The 22,884-nt window shown below is 40.7% G+C and overlaps 1 protein-coding gene across 2 annotated transcripts; it reads left to right on the top strand.

Moving 5' to 3' along the window:
• The first annotated feature begins 1,992 nt into the window (after window positions 1-1,992).
• TACC3 (transforming acidic coiled-coil containing protein 3) lies at window positions 1,993-22,615 on the top strand. 2 transcript variants are annotated; one of them, XM_075752690.1, is made up of 16 exons: window positions 1,993-2,146; window positions 6,703-6,883; window positions 7,027-7,172; window positions 9,421-10,512; window positions 11,715-11,793; window positions 12,248-12,440; window positions 13,455-13,507; window positions 14,377-14,510; window positions 14,601-14,712; window positions 15,430-15,582; window positions 17,538-17,614; window positions 17,711-17,754; window positions 19,184-19,344; window positions 20,656-20,762; window positions 20,972-21,092; window positions 22,371-22,615. In XM_075752690.1, the coding sequence occupies exons 2-16, from the start codon at window positions 6,704-6,706 to the stop codon at window positions 22,434-22,436; spliced, it is 2,718 nt and encodes a 905-aa protein (XP_075608805.1). In that variant the 5' UTR covers window positions 1,993-2,146; window position 6,703; the 3' UTR covers window positions 22,437-22,615. The 2 variants fall into 2 exon arrangements, with proteins under 2 accessions (XP_075608805.1, XP_075608806.1); XM_075752691.1 differs by lacking the exons at window positions 1,993-2,146; window positions 6,703-6,883; window positions 7,027-7,172 and adding an exon at window positions 8,337-8,419.
• Window positions 22,616-22,884: the final 269 nt, after the last annotated feature.

Genomic DNA, 22,884 nt, shown 5'->3' with positions numbered 1-22,884 from the left:
TTGTATGCTCTGGAACACAGTACAGGGAGATACTGGACTGGGATCTCTTGTTACTATTGAAGTACAAATAATAACAACCACAAGAATGACCATTTCTCTTAGAATGCAACAAAACCCCTGCTTGCACCCTGTAATAACCCTAAACTGCCATATTTGTGTCTTTTAGAGAAAGGGGAAATTGCGTAAGTGGAAAAGCACGGCAGAGAAAGCAAGATGCAATGTTATATGCTACTACTGATGGGGTACCAAGTCAACAGGAAATGCCACCCCTGGAATGAGAAATCTTACGCTGGCAGATGGCTGATGTGTTGCTAATGTTGATGGAGATTGCGAATTCATGGCGGTTTAGTGACTCAATTAAGACAGAGGCATCAGAAAAATTATGCTTGGATTATGAGCATCATACTTCATTCTAAAAGACAGCATTGCTGGCAAGTTCATTGTTTTAAAAATAATTTCATTGTTGCTGTCTAATGATTCAACAGCAAGGACTGTTTTAATTTGCAGAATGGACTATGAAGTTTAATAAAAATCAGGTTGTGAAGCAGCAGGTCTTCTTTCCATGGTTTTCTTCAAAGATTGTTGAAGCAGAATAACTGAGAGGTTGTAGATGTACTTGGGGCTACAGGGGACTGATGGGTTTGTGTTGTGAGGGGGGAAAGAGAGGCAAAATGCTCCAGCAGCTACACAGGACAGTTGTCCCGAAGTCCCGAAGACAATGGAAGTTCATGTGGATTTATCAATCAACATGGATAGAATCATAGAATCCTTGACTGGTTTGGGTTGGAAGGGGTTCCCCTCTGAGGAAGGGACCTCAGAGATCATCTAGTTCCAACCCCCCTGCCATGGGCAGGGACACCCTCCACTAGACCAGGTTGCCCAAAGCCCCATCCAACCTGGCCTTGAGCACTTCCAGGGATGGGGCATCCACAGCTTCTCTGGGCAACCTGTGCCAGTGCCTCACCACCCTCACAGGGAAGAATTTCTCCTAACACCTAATCTAAATCTACCCCCTTTTAGTTTAAACCCATTCCCCCTTGTCCTATCACTACACTCCCTGATAAACAGGGGATCTCTGAATGCAATCCAAATTTAAATGTGGACCACCTTCTTCAAAAGCTTTCCACCTTCTGAGCTGATCCTGCATTAATTTCTAAATCAGCAGGTTTCATTTCCTTTAAAGAGTCCTGATGGTATCAACAGTATTTCATGATCTCACCACAGGACTGAGTCTCAGAGGACACTCCAGATTTACTTATATTGACCTCTTTTACAAAGCCGGGCCCAGCGTGGGCCCCAGACCCAATATTGGAGTTTACATCTCAAATTCTGGCCCAATTTTGCTTTGGGTGGAAATCCATGTACGTAGCACAGAGCAGTGAGGATGGAGAATTGCCCACCTGGCCCTCCCCTGGCCGCAAAGCAAGGCGACAGAGAGGCTGATGCCCAGGAGGTACACTGGGCTCCGTAAGAGTCCATATGCACCTTCAACACTTTGTCCCTGCCCTCTTATTTCATTCCTACCACTGCAAAACGTTTTGGGTATTCAGAATGTGCTTTTCTAAAATTTCATGCCAGAGGGTGTAATTATTTACCTCAGGATTTGCAGACACAAGTCTCTGCCCCCAGAGACAATTAAGTCCCGTGGGGTCTCACCTTGGACCAGCAGTGCCACCACAGACACTTCACCAGGTTCTTCCCGAAGAACACCAAAGACGCGGTTGTTCCCCCAGAGCCAGCGTACGCTTCTCCAAGCGCGGGTCTGAAGCGAGACTTCGCTGCCGGTAGTCCCTGGGATGGGACGTTTAACCGTTGTTGATGTCACCGCGGCGCCATGACGAACCCCTGCGCACTACACTTCCCGATATGCCTCGCGCGAGAGCGCACTCCCGCGGGGGCTCATCGGTGAGGGCTCGCGGCTGTCCCCGCCCCCCTGTAGGACGCTTTTTTGATTGGCGGACGCCTTCCGAATGCCGCTTCCTCATTCGCGGGCCGAGGCTGCCGTTGAAATTTGAAATCCTGTGGCGGCGGTGGAGGGGGCGCTGCCCGGCGGTAGCTGTAGCGGCCGGGAGCTTGTGCCTGCCCGGTCCCCAGCATCGTCTCAGCTCTAGCGCCCTGCAGGCTCGCACCCGGGCCCCACCGGCAGGTAGGGGTTCTTTGGGGTGCTGAGGGAGGGGGCAGCCCCGATCCTCTACAGAGCCGCGGGCAGCCCCGCTGAGTTTGGGTATGCGAGGGCTGGGGGCGGCTTGGGGACCCCCTCTGTGAGCTTGGGAAAATGTGGGGCCGGGGGGCACAGGCTCGGGGAATCCCCTCTGTGAGCTTGGGGTGGTGTGAGGCTGGGGGAGGGGTTCTGGAATCCTGTGAGCTCGGGGGTGATGTGGGGCTGGGGGGGGGGAGAGGCTGGGGGACCCCCTCTGTGAGCTCGGGGGTCGTGTGAGTCTGGGGGGGAGAGGCTCGGGGACCCCCTCTGTGAACTTGGGAGTGGTATGGGGCTGGTGGGAGCTCCTACTGAGGGGTTTCAGGGGCGCTTTTGTGAGCTTAAGACTTGGGGGGGGGATCTTCTGTGAGTTTGGGGATGAAGCGGAGCTAGGGAGTAACGGGGAGGGGTCGGGGGTGATGGAGGTGGATCTGAGGGACTCCCCCATGAAGTCGGGGCTCGGGAGGGTCTTGGGTGTATCTCTAGTGCATTTTGAGGGTGATATGGGGATGATGAGGACTCGGGGTCGCCTCTGAGTATGAGGGGGTGGAGGGGGAATATACACGGGCACTTCTGTGAGCCTGGGGGCTTTATGGGGCTGCGGGAGGCTCTGGCAGCCTGGGTGGCCGGGGGCTGCTGAGGGCACCCCGCTGTGTTTAGAGGCGGGTGATGTGAGGCCGTGGGGGCCTAGGGCGACTCAGGAGTGTTGGGGGCACCCCGGTCAATTGGGCAGCTGGGGGGGGTGGGCGGGTATTTTTTGTTTGGATTTCTTTTTACTTAAAGTATGGCTAGGTGCAATGATGGGCAGGGGCGGTGCTTTCCCGGAGAGCCTGCACAGCGTTCCCCGGCCTTGCTGCTCCTCCTTGGCCCGGCCCAGAGAAGCCCCATATCGCCGGCTCCCGCCCTGAGCCGCTGCCTCTGACTCCGCCGCTGAAGGCCAAAACCATCTTTTGTTCCCCTGCAACGAGCTGCGGGCCCCGGGTAGCCAGATCCGGGGATTGGGGTTAACTGGGCCGGGTGGGCCGGAGCTCCCCATGTGCTGCCTCCCAGGCTTGATGTTTTGGCTAAAATTGCTGCGAATTCCCGTTCCTCAAACGGTCCATTGGGTCAGGTGACTTTGCAGTCAGAGGAAGGTCGTAATTGTGGAATCTGTTAACCAGAAAAGTGTGTTAAAGGAGTAGCTGCTGCCTCAGCATTTGCACGCCATTCATGGTGTCGTACACACACCTGTTCTTGGGCATGCTTCCTCCTTCTTCAGGCTCGACCCTAGGTTTCCTACAGCAGGGTCTCAGGCGTTGGATTTTATAAAATAATTAATTTAATTGAAAGAGGTAGCAACAGGATCAGCCTGGGCTGGGCCCCTCTAAAGAGAGAGACCCAGAACAAAGAAATCCTGGGGCAATTATACCCTTGGGTCCCATACACCTGCCCCTCATGCGCTGTCCATGCACCCTTTAGTTCAGTGGTGATTTTTGGTCTGCGATCTAATTGGATTCTTCTTCTTTGTCCAGGCAGGCTCTTATCTGGTTTACTCGCAGTTTCTGCAGTTTTCCCCAAAGGTTTGAGCCTCCTTATCTTCTGGTTTACGGTCCTTGTACACCTGCCCTTGCTGGTGGAACATGGAGAAATGAAGAGTCCCAGGCTTGGGAAAGCTACTACCGAGACATTAGTGTGATAACAAAACACTTTCCCATGCTTAAAGACTAAACACAGCACCGTACTAGCTGTTAGGAAAACTACGAGAAAATTACTGAGAAAAATACCTCTATCACAGTCTAAAGGCTTCAGCAAATCTAGCCACTCATGCTAAGTAAAGCTAAGCAAACAGCAAAAATCATGCTGTATAATATTCCCAAGTAATTTATTCTAATTAAAACCTACTTATTTAATTTAAACAACTAATATCCTTCAACGAGTGTTTATTTGTTCTGGATTGAGATGTTTGCACTAAAAAAAATATATATAGTGGTCAGCTCTGTGTCAGTGTGTATGGAAATACAGCACATACGAAGTTACTCTGAGTAAGCGCTCTGCATCTTAGCTGCTGGAGGAGTTCAGAAGGGTAGTTAAATAGAAAAATTCCATCTTTGCCCTCTATGTTCAGTGACTTTTTTTAGGCATTTGAGACCACATTGGTGTTTTGGATGTTGTGGCCCAGTGTTCATTAAACAACAGGTAGTTGCCATGAAGCCCTCAATTTACAAATGATAGGTACCTGAGGGTTAATTATCTGATGTCATTGAATTTATGTTCATTCTCAAATACAGAATGACAGACTACTGCTTGTGTCTGGATAAATATTATTCTAAAACTAGGAGCAGTTTCATTTTTGTGAACTTTGATTTGTCATAGTGGGAAAACTTGCTGCCTTTCACAATATGCATGCCTTGGACACTGGCCACTTTAAACAAATAGACATCTTTATTAAAGCCTCCCTTTCACTTTATCATAGCTACTAGCTAATGAACTTGTGAAATACAATTTAGATCAAATCTTGGTTGCAAATCATTTAAATAAATGCTGGATCACTTTTAATGATTTAATATAAGAAAGGAGTTTAATTTTTAGATTTAATATAAAAAAAGCTGGGCAAATGTGTGTGTATGTGGTGTCAATTTATTAGGTATTTTAATGATCTGAATCTGGTTTAGCCATAGTGCATAAGTAGCTCAATAACAAACCTAAAGAATTCTCCAAACAAACCTTCCTTGCTTATTTTAGAGCTTGTTTCAGGTGTTGACAACTTTTTCATGTCCTAGGCTTTCTTTCTAAAGTAATTACAGTAAACAACTCTAGTCCATAAGGATTCACTTGATCTATTGTCTCAATTTTAGTTTGGAATGAAGGAAAACAGTGAAGTTCACTTCAAGTTCTGCAAGTTGTTAATGTAAAAATAATTTATGTATGAAATAACTTGGGCTAAAGTATGAGTATGATGAAAAATAGCTAATACAGGCGTGCTTAGCTTGCCATTGCTGCTGCAGCCATTGTTTGCATTCCATTGCTGATTAGAAGTGCTGTTGTTGAGCTTGCAGACAAAGCAGCTGAGTTCAGTGGAGAGTATGAAGCAAATTTTCTCATAAGGATTAATGTAAGAGTGGAGAAATGTGTATGGAGGCTTAAATCCAGAAATTTGAATACATAAGGGTTATGAGATTGAAAACATGACTTAACAAGAACACTCCCACTAAAAATTTTATCTCTTTATGACAATGAGGATAATCATTTTGAGTCTCTCAGCTGTTTTTTCTGGATTAATCTTGACTGCATTATGGAGGATGGAAAAACAAGCTAAGGATTAGCTGTTTGGTCAAATCAAGCATTTGGAATGGTTATACATTGCAGAAAGCCAACATCTCCACTTAATGATACTGATTGTCTTGCATAGGTGGTACAAGATAACACATCAGTTCTTATGAAATAAATTGCTTTTAGTGATTTGTCAGATAAACTAACTGTGCTTTTCAGGGGTCATCCTTCATGGGCAGTGATTATGCCTAGATCTTGCTGAACATGCCTTCTGTGCTCCGGTACTTTTTTGGGTTTTGTCTGTTTCCATTTTAAAGAAACAGCAGTAACATCACTATTAATGTTAAACCATTAAGATCAGTGGAGGCTCTAATGGGAATAAAAGGTAGGCAGAGTTCAAGTGCCTATAATGTGCTGGCTTGCCTGGCATACTTGAAATATGTTCTTTATTTCTAAGTTATTTTCATCCTTAGTCTTAGTTGTGATGCAGACTTTAGTTTCAAGCCCTTCACACTTGAAATACTGGTAAGATTAGATCAGCCTGTATGGTCTACTAAAGCTTGTGTATGTCCAATGTAAGAACAATATTTAAGAAATACCTTTTTAATTACATATTTTTTCATATTTGCATACCAATAATGCTGCAAAGGATTCTTAAGTACTATGTGTCTTACAAAAGCAGCACGTGCTCAGTGCAGGAAAAAGCTAAATAATTTTATTCAGGACTGTCATCCTAAACACACCCTAACTAACCAAATATGGTTTTGCTCTTTGCTGATGTACAACGTAGTAATGAGTCCATGTGAATAAAATGGAGAAATGATTGTTATCTGCCCCTTGCAGAAGCTGTAATTTTGTTTAGCTAGATGCCCTATTACAAGAGACATGACTACATCACTACTGGCTCTAAGGGGTTGGGAACGAAGAAACTTGCAGATGACAGAGCTCCCTTTAAAGGATGGGTAGCTTAATTAGTAAGGATATAATGTTTACTGTGGAAAGCGTAATATCAACAATTAAATTCTCAGACCCCTAACAAAAGCAGAGGGAGTGTGCAGTGCTTCATTCGGATGCTTGCAGAGTCTTCTGGGATAGACCTTTTCATGTGAAGATCTTTCAATACTTTAAAAACTTTTGAAGCTGTTAATCTTTGCTACGTAGTGCCAGGCTTCCAACTTCTTCGATTATCTAAATGTGCATCTGGCTGACCACACCCTCTCATTCATGCTGTGATGTTTTATGTGTTGATACTCTAGAATGAGTCTGCAGATTTTAAATGCAGAAAATGGAGAAAACGGAGGAAACATCAATGATGATCTAACGGCGGAAGACTGTGGCTTTTTCTTTGCACCTCCAGAACCTACGGGGAGACCTTCCATTCTACGCTTGTCCCAGAAAGAAAACTTGCCACCAAAAAGTGTGGCAAAAGCTATGAAGGTAAGCTTTTGCTCTTGTATTGATTATATTCTTTTGCCTTCTGTGATCTCTACTACTGACTGCACATGCTATTTGGAGTTTGAAAATATTGTGGTGTTCATGTTGTTCTGCCTTTTTCCTCCTACCCTGCCCCTTTCTTAAAGGTAACATTTCAAACTCCTCTAAGAGATCCTCAGACTCGAAAAATCTTAAGTCCTACTATGATGGACAAACTTGAGACTACTTTCACGCTTGAGGATTACAGTGAAGCCTTGGTGGATGATCTTTTATCTGCACCTGTCAATGTTGAGTGAGTAATGTATTCACTGCTAGTAGTATTAGCCATGTGGGGCATACTCAAGTTAATTTTTCCCCATTATAAACCTGTATAATTAAAATGTAATATCTTAGTTTATAAAAAGACACAAACTGCACAAAAGGACCAAAATTAATGCTGACTTTGATGCATGAAATCTTTTTCAAAGATAAAATTTACTTTAATGGCAATTATCTTGGTTGTAATATTGAATACCAAACTCTATTTCTAACTCCTCAGTAACTGATTTAATACAGATGACTTATGGATAAATAGTTTAAGGGAAAAGAGACACATTAAGCAAAGAATACAAAACTGTTTCCCACAGTAAGGTTTTCATGTGAGACTACAACTATTCTGAAGCTAATTCTGAAAGCTAACCCTTAAAATTTCTTCTCTTGTGTTAAGTATAGTTTTTTCTCTTCAGATTTTCTCCTTAAGATACATCTTCTGAAGGGTTAGCTTGAATTGACACCTTTAGTTAATGAGTATTAAAGATTAAAGAAAATCTAGCAACACAAAGTGAATATAGTATCAAGCCCAAGTACGAACAAGTTTGTGTGCCTTTATAGTCTAGCAGCCTGGGTCTCAAAGTGGCTCATGGTAGTCCAGAGAAGAGCATGAAGTCCACAGTGTTCTAATTTGGGGTTTTGCAGCTCTCCTTTACTAGAAATATTTTTATAATGGTACAATAAAATGTTATTTAATAGACCTCAATGCATATTTTTTACTGACTTTTTAAACTTGTATAAATATCTGACATCTATAATTCCCAGTGGCAAGAAGTCTCAGATCTTAGTTTTGTCTTCTGCAAGGAAATGCATACTTTTTGCTCATTTTTAACTACGTAATACTTTCATTTGACCCCTATTCTTGGTTTTTGGAAGGGGAGAAGGGAGAAAGATGTGAACCCTTAAATGTTCTTTAAATGTATAAATTTGCTTTAACTGTTAACTTGCATGTATATTCTAGTTTAGAAAAGTACTTCTGAGCTATCCACCACAATTTTTAAATTACTTAATTGCATTTGTGCCCCAAACTCACAGGAATAAATGAAGATTTAGTACATATAAGGTTCAAGTTAGTTAAAAGGGCTAGTGCTGCATTGGTTTTAGTTTTGAAGCAGGTGTCTTGCTTAGGCTGGCATTTATGAGGTTAAACACTGAGGGAGAATGGGAGGGGCCTGAGTAGTTGAACAAGCCTGGGGCTGAACTATTGCAGGGAAGAGGCACTCAAACCGGGTGAGAAGGACTTCCTGAATTCTTATCTCCTGCCTTTGCTTTCAGGTTTATCAAAGTGGTGTTTGTAGTGAGTGACTTTTAATCATGTTCTGTTCTACAGCAGTTATGGATGGCACATAGAAGTAATAACTTTAGGAAGGGACAAAACAATGGGAGGAAATCCTGTTTCAGGAAGTTATGGCTTAACTCTCTGTAGTCTGAGGCTAAGGCTCAAGTTGAGTAGAGTTTAGGGAAATAAAGTGGAGAGCAGTAACTTGTAGAGTACCCAGTGGTAGTGAGTACATGAACTTTAACCTGTTTCTTCTGCTAGAGAATCTTACCTTTCTCTTCCTGGAGAAGTATTTTCTTGTATACAGCTTTGCTCTTCAGATCTGATGTGCAGAGTTTAGAGTGCCTGAAGTCTAGGTTCTGTTTTGGTATGTCGGCCCTCATAGATGAAATGCTGGTGCGTACTTTCAGGGGGGAAATATTTACTGGAATGACAAGATGAAGTAATGACTAAATGGGAGAACCTGAATCATGACTGAGTTTGATCCTAGACTTGTGAGTTTGTCATGACTCATAGATGAATCTACATGAAGATGTACCACTAGCTGTGCCTGTGTTTGAGCTGTTTACTGTTAATATCTCCTTCTAAGCAATGTATATTTCACTGTCTAGTGAAATGGAAATGTCCCTATGCTGTAGTGAGCAGAGCAGTCGCCAGTGATGACTGGCATAAGGTGATATAGCTGTGTGGAGCTTAAGAGTACTGACTAGTTTCAAGGATTGATCTCCCTATAGTTCACGTGTACCAGAGCTCATAACTTCTGACTGTTTAGGTGGCAACTGGATTCTTGCTATTATGATATTCTTTTGCTGTTATTTGCCTTATGTCAGAAAAAATCAGATTCCTCTGAGCACACAAAGCCACTTGTGCAAATATCTTTCTAAAGATGATTTTGAATAATGTCTGAAAAATAGCTATAGCATGTGTGATCTGACTCTCTCGTTAAATGCAGCACATGTCAACAAAAGACCGAAGCTGAAGCAAATAATACGGTGTTAAATACACAAATGCCAGAGAAGGTCAGTGCGGCTCCTTACCCAGATGATGAGATGCCAGTGAAGAGTCGAGGTTCCTACAATCTTGATTTTGATAACTTAAATGACATCAATCCCTTTCAAAGTTCAGTGCAGTTGCAGCATTCTCCTGGAAATTTGCAAAAGTCTCCTGTAACAGCATCTAGCAGCTCTGAGAAAACTGCTGAAAAAAGTAATGATTCTCTTCTGGATGATACAGCTTCTTTTGCTTCAGCCACAGGAAGTACAGAGCACTCAAGTGAAGAGAAGACTCTCTTCTCTGGAAAAGAATCTGTATTGAAAGAGCTGGAGTCTAACAAATCCAAGCTGTCCCCTAAGCAAGCAATTGATGACTCTGTCCAGGATGTGAAGTCTGCTTCCACAGATGTGAGCCAAATTGGTAACTCAATGGGATTAGCAGAAACCCCTACACCTCCTGTACAATTATCTGACAACTTAAGTCCCAGTAGTTCTGATGTAACTAATTCTTCAAAAACTGGGGAATCGAAGCTTCAGAGTGTTTCAGTAGCAGAAAAAGCCTCTGCAGAAGAGTCAAAGCCTGCAGAAGGGCTGACTATCTCCAAAGGGGAAGTGGCAGAAAAGGCTGGTGTCACCAAGGCTGGACCAGTAAAACTGGAATTTGACTTTGATAATACCACTACTAGAAAGCCACCTCCTAAGAAACTAGGTAAAAGACCTGGAATTAAGCCACCTTCCAAGAAAACTCCTGTTACCAAAACAAAACCAGAAGATACTGAAGTGCAAAATAAAAGTAATGTGGAAGATGAAATCCCTCTTCCCAAAGCATCTTATAAGTTTGACTGGGACAAACTCGATGATCCGAACTTTAATCCATTTGGTGGAGGCTCTAAAATTTCCAGCTCACCCAAGTGTTCTAAACCTAGCCCTCAGAAATCTCACCTGCAAGAGGAACAGGATAGGACATCATCAAGAAAGGAGCCTCTTCCAGCAGAGCAGGATAACAGACCAAGTACCTGTGAAACTCTTGGGAAAAGAGGATCCAAAAGTCTGTAAGTAAACCTGTAGCTGAATGTAGAAGCATCTTGAACTCACATGAGGAGAAGATAGATGGTATCTCTAACTAGTTGATTCCTACTTCCTTGACTTCCTCACTCTGAGCTTGGCTGAGTGTTGCACATTCTAACCTTTAACACAATGCATTGAAACAGCAAAGATCTCCTTGGGGAAACCATCCTGAGATGGCCAGCTCTGGCCAAAAGGTGTTCTTAAATCTGGAGGAATGGGAGGGCACAGGCTTATATGGGAAGAGCATTAGTACTTGATCAAGTGGCTCTTTCCCCACTCCTTCAAGATTACAGTAAAACGTAGAGAATCAGTTGACTGCTGCTGTCTGCCGAAAAACAGGTAAGTAGACAGCAGGGCTGCACGTCATGCAGCATGTGAAGGGACTAGATGATCTTTAAGGTCTTTTCCAACCCAAACCGTTCTATGATTCTATGACTAGACAGTTCTGTTCTCTGCTTAGTATTCTGGCTGAACCGAGGTGCTGTTTCTTCATTGCCTGTTCTTGGTATCTGAATGCATCTCTGATTAAAAAGGCCTGTTGCTGAAGCTGCATTTTTTTGGCACCATGTAAAACTTATTTGAGATTGGAAGATGTTGTGTTGTCTTTCCTAGAAATGTCACCATTATTATAGGCAGCCGGGTGCTTTCCAGAACTAGACCGGCACAAGATGTTCATTTGACAGAAACATTTCGTCTCTTGTTCGCTGTATAACGTGATCAAGTTTACAAAGTTGAAAAGTTAAGTTTGTGCTGTCAGCAGTAGCTAAAATACTGGACTTTTCTAATGAAGTTCTGTGCTTTACACCAATAATCACTGCATTACTTTGGAAAGAGTAGCAGGCTGCTTGTTATTCTGTTCTTAATTAAATAAAAAGCCTATCTTTAATTAAAAAAAAAATGGGCTTAACAAATCAAAATAAGGGAACAGTGTTAAGTGAGTAAGTGATATTGCTGTGGCTTTCTGCTTTCTAGATCACATGGCTTCTGATGGAGGGATAGCTTTCTGTCATTTCAGTTGTCACCAGGCAAGACAGTGAATTTACACCTCCACCCTCCTTAAGGCTTCCAGTAGAGTGGCAGGAGAAACTCAAATAACCTTACTTTATTCAGTGCTTCAGTGTATCTGGTAAATAGAATTCAGAATTGACTATATGACTTGGATTTTGATTTTTTTTTTCTTCTTTAGGGAAATCAGCAAACAGAGTGTGGTAGAAGACAAGCCGGAAGTTCAAGCAGAAGCTGAACTTCCAGGAGAGGAAGCCATGGTAAGGTATAGGAAAGAGCCAGTTCTTACCAAGTTGTTCCATGAAGCAGTTTTCTGACTTAACCTTGTCAAACCCACGTTTGGTATTTTGTCTAAGAACTAGTGTTTTTATGCATCTTCAGTAGCTCTAGAATGAATATCAACTGTGCAGACTTGTCTTTTGAAGGTAACATCAGAGACAGCCAAATTGGTACCTTGGTATTTAGTATCTTTTTTGATCAGCAGTCACATATAAGGACAAACATAAGGGTGTGGACTCTCAAAAAAAAAAAAGTGACTCTAAATAATATGAGCTGTACTCAGTGTTGGTAGTTTAGTTTCTATGCTTGTGAACTCTTGGTTTATTATGCTGTCTGCCCAGCTAGTTTATGACAAACCAATTTGATCATCATTGTGATTTTCATTGCATTTAAATCATTATTTTAACAGTAAGGAGGATTGTGTTTTCTCATCAGGAGAAACAAATGAACCCATCTAAAATGTCTCCAGCTAATGTCCCTCCTCAAGATAATTTGATTTCTGCTGACAGTGGAAAAAAGTCAGTGTCTGCAGAAGAAATTAAACCTAGTTCACACAGAACTGAAATAACTGCAGATGAGCAGACAGCTAACACTGAACCTGAAGAGCTCTTCAGACCATCGTCAGAAGGTAAAGGCGTTTCTTTAGAATACAATGAAAAGATATTGTTAAAATAACCTCTGTGTATGTATTTCTCTACTTCAGTTTTGGCATTGATTCTAGTTCTTGTGTCTCACTCTTCTCTTCTGAAAGGACTGTAAAACCTACAATGATGAGCAGGGGTGGGACATGTACCTAAGCATATTTCTGACTTTCTCTGGATTAAGCTAAGCTCAAAAAAGCTAGCTATTAGCATTCAGCTGCCTGGGAGGATGAAATTTAGGCTGGTACAGAAACAATCTTTAGTGTTTCAGTGGCAACTTTGTGTGCTGAAAAAATGCTCCCTTAAAAATCACTTCTGGTATTAAGGACTCTCTAAATGGAGAGCACTAGAGCTGTGCAACTGCCTGTATTTGAGTTGTGTAGACTACTGTGGCCTTAGCACTACTTGAATACTGATTTCATATTGCAGCGTGGATGGTCTTGAAAGCTTTCTATGTAGCTATGACCTAACCACCTGGAAGGGTTATTCCTTCTGGGAACATTGTGCGGAAGGATAAGCAAATGATTTGACTGCATTGCAGTCTGCCACTTAACACTTGGGTGGAATTAGTATGTTGAGAAATGGCTATAACTTCATTGTTCAAATCTGAGCAGTGTGCTAATTGTAATGGTGGATTGCCAATCTTGGGCTTCTATGGGACATTGTATAAAAGAGTAGAATATCTGTGTGTGCTTGCCACTCTACCTATAGCACAACAGAAATTCTTCAACTGTGTTAAATTCTACATATTGTTACAGGTATTTGGGCCCAAATGGGAGCTATAAGTTCGCTTAACTTGGAAATCTTTGCCTGATTTTTTTATCTTTTTCAGGTCTAGATAGGAATAAATATTTTTAGCTAATTAAAAACCAGAGCTCATGAGATGGGACCAGGGATTTATTTGCTTATATACATACTTATTTGTTTCTGTCTGTGGGTGCTTCACTGTAAGACAATATGACAATATTGCATATTCACTGTATCACTTCCTTCTTTTCTAGTTCTGGGAATGGGCATAGAAATAGACTATCTGGAACAGTTTGGGACTTCATCAGTAAGTATGACATTGAAATGTTTTGTTTGCCTCCCTGACAGAGGGGAGAGGAAAGAAAAATGAAACCTCAGGCCTTAACTGTTTTCATGAAATAAGTTCAGTTTGAACTTGCCCACAGAAATATAGGTTCTATTCCAAAGGAATGTGTCTGTGAGGTTGGGCAGGGGGTGGTGGTGGAAGGAAAGTTATAAGCAATTCTACTAAGGATCAGGGTCCTATAGTTTGCAAAGGTGCTATTTTTCTTTAATAGTGGTGAAACTGAGATGGATGACGTTTCCTCTCTGGTTGCCAAAACTGCAGGAACATAATGCTTTCAAAGTGCAGGATCATTGTTCTGAATATATTTTTTTCTAAGCTCTTTTGTTTTATGGGCAGTTTCAGGAAATCGGTCTCTAAATTGGGCATGTCATATTTCAATCATTCAGCTTAGTTATTCTTGCTCCTACTTTGGTCCAGAGTAGGAGTGGTTCTGAATATACAGTGAATACACTGAATTGAAATTTGTTTTTTGATCATGCTATGTTTGTCCTTACTGTTGTATGAGCTAAGACAGGGAATGACATACACTGCTCATTCAGCTTACAATGCTATCTTTCCCTTTCAGTGTCTTCTGCTGGCTTTGAATAGTTCATAAATGTTTGCCCTTTTGGTTCTGTCTGTGAGCAGATTGAGTTCACTTGATATTACGTAAGGACTTAAGCGTGTGGGCACTGAGTTCTCTTACATAATTTTTCTCCTGAGAACAATGCTCTGACCACTGAAGAATAGGCTCACCCTCTCTCCAGAGGATTATTTATGTGTGTGTATGGGGATGTGGGTGTTATGCTATGAAGCAGCATATCTGCCACTTTATGTCTCCTTCCTCTCAGTTCAAAGAGTCTGCCTTGAGGAAACAGTCGCTGTATTTGAAGTTTGACCCTCTATTGAGAGACAGTCCGAAAAAGCCAGTTTCTGGTACTATGGAAACAAACAAGAATATCATGACAGCTCCACTTCAGTGTGGGTAGGTACCAACTTGGTCTAGGCTGTAGTACCTAGCTTTACAAAGAAAGGCAGTGCTTGAATATAACGGTGTATGTCTGTTCATTTTTAGTCCTGTTGCTGACTTCAGTAAATTGCTTGTGGAAGCTGAAAATCCTGCAGTGAGTATTCAAAATGAAGAAAAACCAAAAGGACTAGATCTTCTGGGAACATTTACAACTACTGTAAGTATGTACAAAGTGGTATCAAGTTTCATGTTGATATTTTGGGAAAGGGATTGACTAGGTTCTGGACTTAAGACTTATGCAGATATTCTGAAGATCACGGAATACTTAATGCTTATTTAAGCTGTTATCTTAAAACCCAGGTTGGATACTAACTTTGATGTAAGTTGAACTTTTTGATGGACTTCGTGTTCTTAACTATCAGTCTTTTTTGTGGAAATTGGTGGCATTGCACATGGTCTAGGAGAATTTGAGCTGGTTTTAATAATGCTTTGATCAGGCAATCTTCATGTAGTTGAAGCCACAAAAATAAGACAAGCTTGTATTTTAATAGCACTGCTGGGATGAAAGGCACTTCTGTGATTAAACTTGATGCTATACAGTCTAAGGCTTATAGTTTGAACAGCCTTTTATGAACAGATCTGTACACAGCAGTTCATCCTGAAATGGTGTCTTTTTACTGGTGGGGAACAGTGTGGTATCATCTGCTTTGTTTCTGATAATTAAATTGATGGGTAGCAGTTTCTCTTGTACCTTAAAAGATAACTACATATTTCTAAAAGATACCTACAAAAAAAGTTATGCTAACAAAGTTATGGAGGTGTATTTGGTATTTAAGTAAAATATGTTGAATTGTAATTGAATAATTTGCATACAGCTAATCAATGACATGAAAATAGGAATATGTTAAAACTCTACTTTTTTTCCTCCTCACAGGAAACAGATCCCCTAATTCCAGACTCTCTGACTAGTGATGTTTCTCCACTCCCTTTTGCTGCTTCCACAAACACTGCAGTGGATGCTATTATAGATGTGCTAAAATATAGCCAAAAAGACATGGATGCAGCTGTTGAACTGGTTAAGAGAGAGGTATGGTGACCCTTCCAAAGCAAAAATTTGCATAGTCTTGAATGTCCCTTTTGTTTAGATTATCTGGTATAAATGTCTATACTTGGTAATTCTTTCCATTGTACTTCACATAAGCATCTCATTCTGAACAACTTGTTGTGTACTTGATAGGAGCAGTAGGTATGTAACTCTTCAGACCTAATATCTAAGGAAATACAATAAACTTCACTATTAGTCAGCTTTTGCCTTAGAACTGTCAGTATTAAAAAGTATCCATTATCAGATGAAATGGCTAGGCTTAATATCAGTAATCTGAATAATCTTTATTAAACTAAGTAGGAAATACCTCTTATTGCCAGTGGGGGAGAGAGCCTTCTGATACAGTTCCTTAAAACAAGATAAAATGTAATGCCAATTCAGTTCAGTGATCAATCTTTTGTGGGATGGTGAGGCACAACAGTACGTCCAGCTAATAAAATAAAAATGAGATGTGGAGCTCACTCTGGAGGAGAAAAACATTAGTGCAGGAGGGAAGAAGTAGCTGGTGGAATTTCAAGTGTGTTCTGTAACTATATCAATACAGAAATTGCTTTTGAACCCCCATTTTCTTATTGATACAAGAAGAGTTATAAATCTACTCACTTCAAAAATCCAAGTACTTGATTCATTATGGCTTCTGGGTTATGTAACATTATAAATACTAAATAATGCAAGAGGAGTACTTAAACATAAATGCCCTTAATTTTGACATGACACAATTAGCTTTAACTTCAGAAGAAAATGGAGCATTCAAAATTCCTGACTAACTATACTGCAGGCAGTGACACTAAGGACAAGAAGTGAACATGACCTATGATTATTTACTGCTTAAGTTACCTTTCCCTTTACAGTACAAAGATCCTAGCTTTTCTAGGAGTAACTTTTGCTTTCTGTCACTTATGAGGACACTTTTATGCAGCATGTTGTCTAGTACAAGAAAGCAAGTGCAGCTTTGACAGACAACAACTGTTAGTGTATTAATCTAAAATGAAGTATTTGTATAATAAGAGGAGGTAAAGCTTGTAATATCTTAAAATTGGTGGTCTAATCTCTTGTTTCAAAGAACTATTTTAAACATGCAAACGTAGTTGTAGCAAGACAGGTGTGACACTTAAATGAAAATGCTTGGAATAATGATATTAACCTGAAAGGAAGACAGACTAAACTCGAAGATGACTATTTTGGTGAAACAACTCTAGAGTGGGAGGAGAATAAAAAACCCCTTGTTTTCCTTCTGGACAAATACAGCACCTCATGAAAGCATGCTCTTTTGGGTTTACTGAACCATTCTGTTGAGTTTGCAAATAAAAGTTTCTAATTGGTTTCTATCTTCAAACGCTTGTGCTTTGGAAACACTTATTTTTAACCTAACTATTGTTAATTCTTTCACTTTTTGGTATATTTTTTACTTGTGCCCTACTTCCTGTCATCTGAAATATTAAATACACCTGAAATGCATTTACTCTAAATACCAAAGACCAGTGTACCATGCAACTTTGAGGGGAGATCGGCGATAATCATGTGCTCTCACCTTTTCCTGTTTAAAATTCCAGGTTGTTTTTGTGTATTTTTGGTCTCTGTCATTGGAGGCCTCTCACACTGCAGTCAACTATCAGTGTTACAGTTCTTAATAAAAACTCCAGAACAAAATTAAGTCTGCGGAGTTTGCAGAAAGCATTTAGCCAAGAGTACTTATACTGCTTAATGCTGTTACTGTAACCTCTGTTTTAATTCATTTGATGTGAAATAGGTGTGGCTACTCTTAAATGAACTGAGATGTCTTTAAATTTGGAAACATGGTAGGAGGAGGATTGAGTATTGAATATAAATGACTCCAAACAACAATGTGTTCTTGACCAGAACAACCTTCTGGTGTTTGTACTTTCCTGTGTTAAGATTAGCAGAAAGAAATAAAGGTTTGTTTTTTCCCCTCAAAGGTTCAAGAAAAGGAGTTGGAGACTCAGGAATGGAAAAAGAAGTATGATAAGCTTCATATGGAATACAAGGAAATGGGGTATGACTCTGCCTTGATTTTTTTTTATATCTATATTTATTTACTCCAGCTGCTTTTTCTAACTTATGTTCAACATTCTTTTATCATGTTTTTTAGAAAAATAATTGCTGAGTTTGAAGGTACAATAACACAAATGATGGGTAAGTTCCATATTTACACTTTGAATGGCTTGGAGGGGATGGGACATGCTTAGCCTCAGGTTATGAACTAAAGTTAGTACTCTTTCACTTCTGATGGCATTAATATTTCAAGTGCTTCCAGAGTGAGTGTAAGGCTTCAGACAAGGTAGTTAGAGTAGCACTTTTGTGCGTATTCATACAGACATGATATCACTTGGTAGGTAATAATGACTTCCTGAATCAGGCGTCAACACATCTAACTTACTCTCCAGTGGAGTGTGAGCTGTTGGTTTATTAAAACTGGCAGATCCAGTTGTCTGCACCTTGTTTAACTGTTTATTACCTGACCTCATTTAAGTGATGTCAGTAGCAGTTCTTGCTGGACAGATCTGGTCTTTGCTTCAGCAAAGAGTACAGAGGAGGGCCGTGAAGCTAATCAGAGCACCCCTCCTATAAGGGCAGGCTGAGAGAGTTGGGATTGTTCAGCCTGGAGAACAGGTGGCTCCAGGGAGATCTAATAGCATCTTACCAGTATCTGAAGGGGCCTACAGGAAAGATGGTGAGGGACTGTTTATCAGGGAGTGTAGTGACAGGACAAGGGGTAATGGGTTTAAGCTGAAGGAGGGTCGATTTAGATTAGATGTTAGAAAGAAATTCTTTATTGTTAGAGTGGTGAGGTACTGGGACAGGTTGCCCAGAGAGGTTGTGGAGGCCCCATCCCTGGAAGTGTTCAAGGCCAGGTTGGATGGGGCTTTGGGCAATGCGGTCTAGTGGTAGGGGGTTGGAACTAGATGACCTTTAAGGTCCCTTCCAACCCAAACCGTTCTATGAAACTTGTGGCCTCAAAGCTAGGAGGACACTCAATGATACTCTTGTTGTATAGGTACATTCTCCTACTTCAAAGCTGAATAGACAAATCTGTGCCTTGCTTAAAACCAGTTCTTTAAGGAGACTGAATATTATGTCAGGTTTTTTGTGCTAGGAAACATAGCTCAGGTGTGCTAACAAAAACCTGTCCTGAAAGAGTTTGCTGTGCTAGTTTGACTTGTTATCCCAGTCTCCTCCAGACCTTTCAGCTATTGTGTATATTTAATGAAAATAAATATTTTTGGATTCCTTGCTTCTATCACAACATTTGAGGTTCCTGTTATGGTAAACTTGAGTGTAGTGTTTTGACTACATTGCAGGAGAACCAATGCTTTGGGCAAGCACCTTATTATCAGTCTTTAATGGCCTTAGGTTTGGTGTGAGGTAGTAGGTAGCAATTAAAGAGAATACGACTGCTTCCTTAAAAGCAAAAACATGGTGTCCTTTTGGAGGAGAGGCTATATTATGAAACCCTTTTTTAAGAATTGAAGGTGTGGGAGTTATCTGTCCATCCTATGGAAGTAGTTTTATGCTAATGCAGTAACTATCATGAGCATAACCCTCTTAACTCCACTTTCTCTAGAGGATGCTCAGAAGCAGAAGGAACTTTCAAAGAAAGAAATGCAGAGGATGGTGGAAGAGAAGCAACAAGTTATGTCAGATCTGAACTCAATGGAGAAATCGTTCTCTGAACTCTTCAAACGATTTGAAAAACAGAAAGAAGTGCTAGAGGGTTACCGCAAAGTAAGATACTGTAATGCAAATAATGTCCTTCCAAGATAAATGAGACTTAGTGGAGAGGAAATGATGAATTTCTAGAGCAGCCATTAATTAGCTAGTATAAGTACTACCTGTAAAACCAGGTGCTAAGCTGTTGTTTATTTAAGGATTTACTAGTTTGTTGTATTTAGTGGCTGGCTTAAAGTATGATAATGATCTCTCTGTTAGAAGCCAAAGTTTCTTCAAACAGAATGAGCAGTTTCTTGCTCCATGACTGTCTGTCTCTGATTAACAGAAAAATTATATGCATGCAGCAACTGCTGCATAAGGACAGTTTGCTTCCCCTGCATCATGTTGAATTGATACTGAAGAGGATTTGCTATTACAAGTGAAAATAATAGTTCATTGTATGTTCTTCAGCTTAAAACTCCCAACCTGATAAAGTCAGGCCTTCATTTTGCAGCGTCTTTGGAGACTGGAGGAATGAAGCTAATGAGCATAAGCTATGATTTCTTATTGCATGGAATGTATAAAAAGTGCAGTTGGTGCTTAAAGGATAAACTGAAGGAAAAAATCTGAAGGCACTTCTATGTTCCCTATTTACTAAAGCTTAAAAGTAGCCTGTTACAAGGTTCATGGTGGTCTAGGTGTGAGAAACAGGTATAATGTCTGTGTTAAGACTTAAGTTTCTGCTTTACTAACGCATCAGACTTCCTTCATCTTGTGTCCCTTCTGTCTCTCCACCCTAAATTCAGAAGTCCTTTCCTTAGCACAGAGTTAAAGCATCACTTGGAGACAGAGTTACTAAATCAAGAGCTGGAACTAGTGGGAAGTTCTAGCACTTGTTTCAGTTCCAACTTGCTATAATAGCTAATAAAATAAGGTGTCACAGTGTCTATGCCTACCAAGGTAACTTTGTTGCTGTTAATGTTGTGTTCATTTACATCAATGTCCAAAGCCTGAATATATTCATGGATTCTCTGAAGTAGCTGGATTTCCAGCTATTAAGACAATTGCAAGCTAAGGCAAAGCTGACTTAAACACACACAAAGTTGATTAGTGACTTTAGTTTCAGTGACCTTTCCCCTTTAGCAAAGGTTGCTACTAAATAAACAGACTATATTGGGAGGGAAATGGGGTGAATACATGTTAGTTTGCAAAACTAGGAGAGTTGAAAGGGGGGGCTTTAGTCTCTGTGTAGGTCTGTGGGACTTCACAGTTGTTCCTGTACTCTGAGTAAATACTGCTACTTAGTCAAATAGTCCCTTTGAAGTGAGAGATTCTTCCATCTACTAGCACATAAAAAGCTAACTAAGCTTCTTGTTCTTGGGACAGAATGAAGAAGCTCTGAAAAAATGTGCTGAAGAATACCTGGCTAGAATTAAAAAAGAGGAGCAGAGATATCAGGCACTAAAGGCACATGCTGAAGAAAAACTGCATCAGTAAGTACTGTGTCAAGAAGCCAAATACTGGGAGTGAAATATACAGTTTTCACAGTTGCTGCAAAATGGAGTTCATTAATGCCAAAACCTGGCTTAAAACATCTTTAGTTTGGGGATTAATCCAAAGTACAAGAGTCTAGGTTGATTCTGTGAACGGTGTTGCTGTGCTGTCTGAAGTGGATGTAAACACTATCTTGCTTCCATTTCAGAGCAAATGAGGAAATTGCCCAGGTACGAAGCAAAGCTAAATCAGAGACTGCAGCACTACAAGCCAGTCTCCGCAAAGAACAAATGAGGATCCAGTCTTTAGAGAGGAGCCTTGAACAAAAGGTTAGTCAAAATGCCATAAGTGAGTCTCTTCAATCTGGTGCCTTAGACTAGAACCGCCTTATACAAGGGCTAGAAATAGCCAGGCTAATGCTGGCTTTGATGGCTGCTGTACTGGCAGGCTTTGGGAAATAGGCATTGAAACTTAAGGCGCAACTCTGTTAAGTCAAGACTCATCTGCGTGGTTAGATTTTTCTGGAGCAAAAGGTTTGTTCCCATAGGTGGGTTGCAGAAGTGATCAATCCGGGCTACTGTGCCAGGAGGGTTATCTGAACTACTAAGGAGATGATCTAAAATGTAAATGTGTCGCAGAGCAGAATCTGGGAATTAATCTTGAATAACTGTCTGGTTCGGCTTGTTCATACATGTATGATTTGTAAGCTACTAATACAGACTCTTTTGTATTGAGTGAACTCTTTCAATATTGCCCAGGCGGTTAATCCTTGTATTTGATACTGTTTCATATTGCATAGATAGTCTTGGAATATTTTGTAAAGGCACATCACTTTGCTTTGTTAGAACCCCTCAAAGGAAAAAGCTTTTTGACGGTTAAAAGTCATATTGCTGGAAATGCATCCTATTAGTTTTACTGCATCATGGTCTTGTGTCTGCTAGCATTGAAGACTGTAAAATAGATAATGCTGACACATTCCTGTTAGGGAAAAGTCCCATATTTGTGTTAGTCTTCAGGCTTGTGGCTAAAGTTTGTATAGCAGGGGAAACAGGCCTACTAACTTAAGAGGTGAGACAAGCTATTTCACACAGAACTAGTTTTGTTCCTGTTGTAAATACAGTAACATTTTGTTAAGAACTCTTATTAAAATAGTTTGACCATATAAGGAGTTATACAAACTGGCAACTATTGCCACATATCAGTAAAAATATCAAAGCATCATCCCACAGAGTTGTCTGTCTTGTGAAGAATTAAAATCTAAACTGTCATGATTTTGCATTTCAGTGTATCTAACAAAAAAGCCTTTGAGTCTGAAAAGTCTTATTTCCCTAGATCAATTGGTCCCCATGTAGTATGGGAAAACTTGTAGAAGCAGCAGAGGCAGTATAGTGGATTCTGGCGCACTTCCTGAGGCTCTTAAGGTCTCCATGTGACCTTCTACAAAGTAGACTGTCCTTTAGAGTAAATTTGCATGAGTCATGAGCATGTAAATGGACTTTATATTCCATGTGTTGGCAAATGTGACTTTTTGCAGCTTGGTGCTCTGCACAGATGTAACATAGCTTAGACATACCTGAAACTCACTACTTTTTTCCTGTCTTCAACAGACTAAAGAAAATGACGAATTAACAAAAATCTGTGATGACTTGATCTTGAAGATGGAAAAAATTTGATAGCTTCACTGTCTTGTACATATGTCCAGTCTCTCTGACTTCCTGTTTTGTGTGTTCACTTGCTTTTTAATTATGTATGTTGGAAAAAATAAAACTTTTGATTTGCACTTGTCATGCATATTATTGGCTGTATCTTCTGCAGGAAATGTCAATAAACTGACAAGTTCATGAATACTTAAGTTCAGTTGCTGCTTCCAGTAGGCAACAATGTCTTGTGTGATGCTTTCACATGTTGCTCTAAGGAAAAACTTGTAATCATCTTGTTCTCGGTCCTTTCCTTGTGTATGAACACTGATGTTCTGTACTCGTGACCTGGCTTTGCTGGGGAGGGTCAGCACTGGCCATGTCTCTATTTTGCACTTCCTGCTGTCTGGCTTAAATCAAAACATTCCATAGTTGCAAGATAAAATGACCTGTCACAAATGCTATAAAGTAAACCTGCAAGTTT

The sequence above is a fragment of the Balearica regulorum genome, chromosome 4 (assembly GCF_011004875.1).
Source record: "Balearica regulorum gibbericeps isolate bBalReg1 chromosome 4, bBalReg1.pri, whole genome shotgun sequence".
NCBI lineage: Eukaryota > Metazoa > Chordata > Aves > Gruiformes > Gruidae > Balearica > Balearica regulorum.
This window is presented reverse-complemented; position numbering and strand designations above follow the sequence as displayed.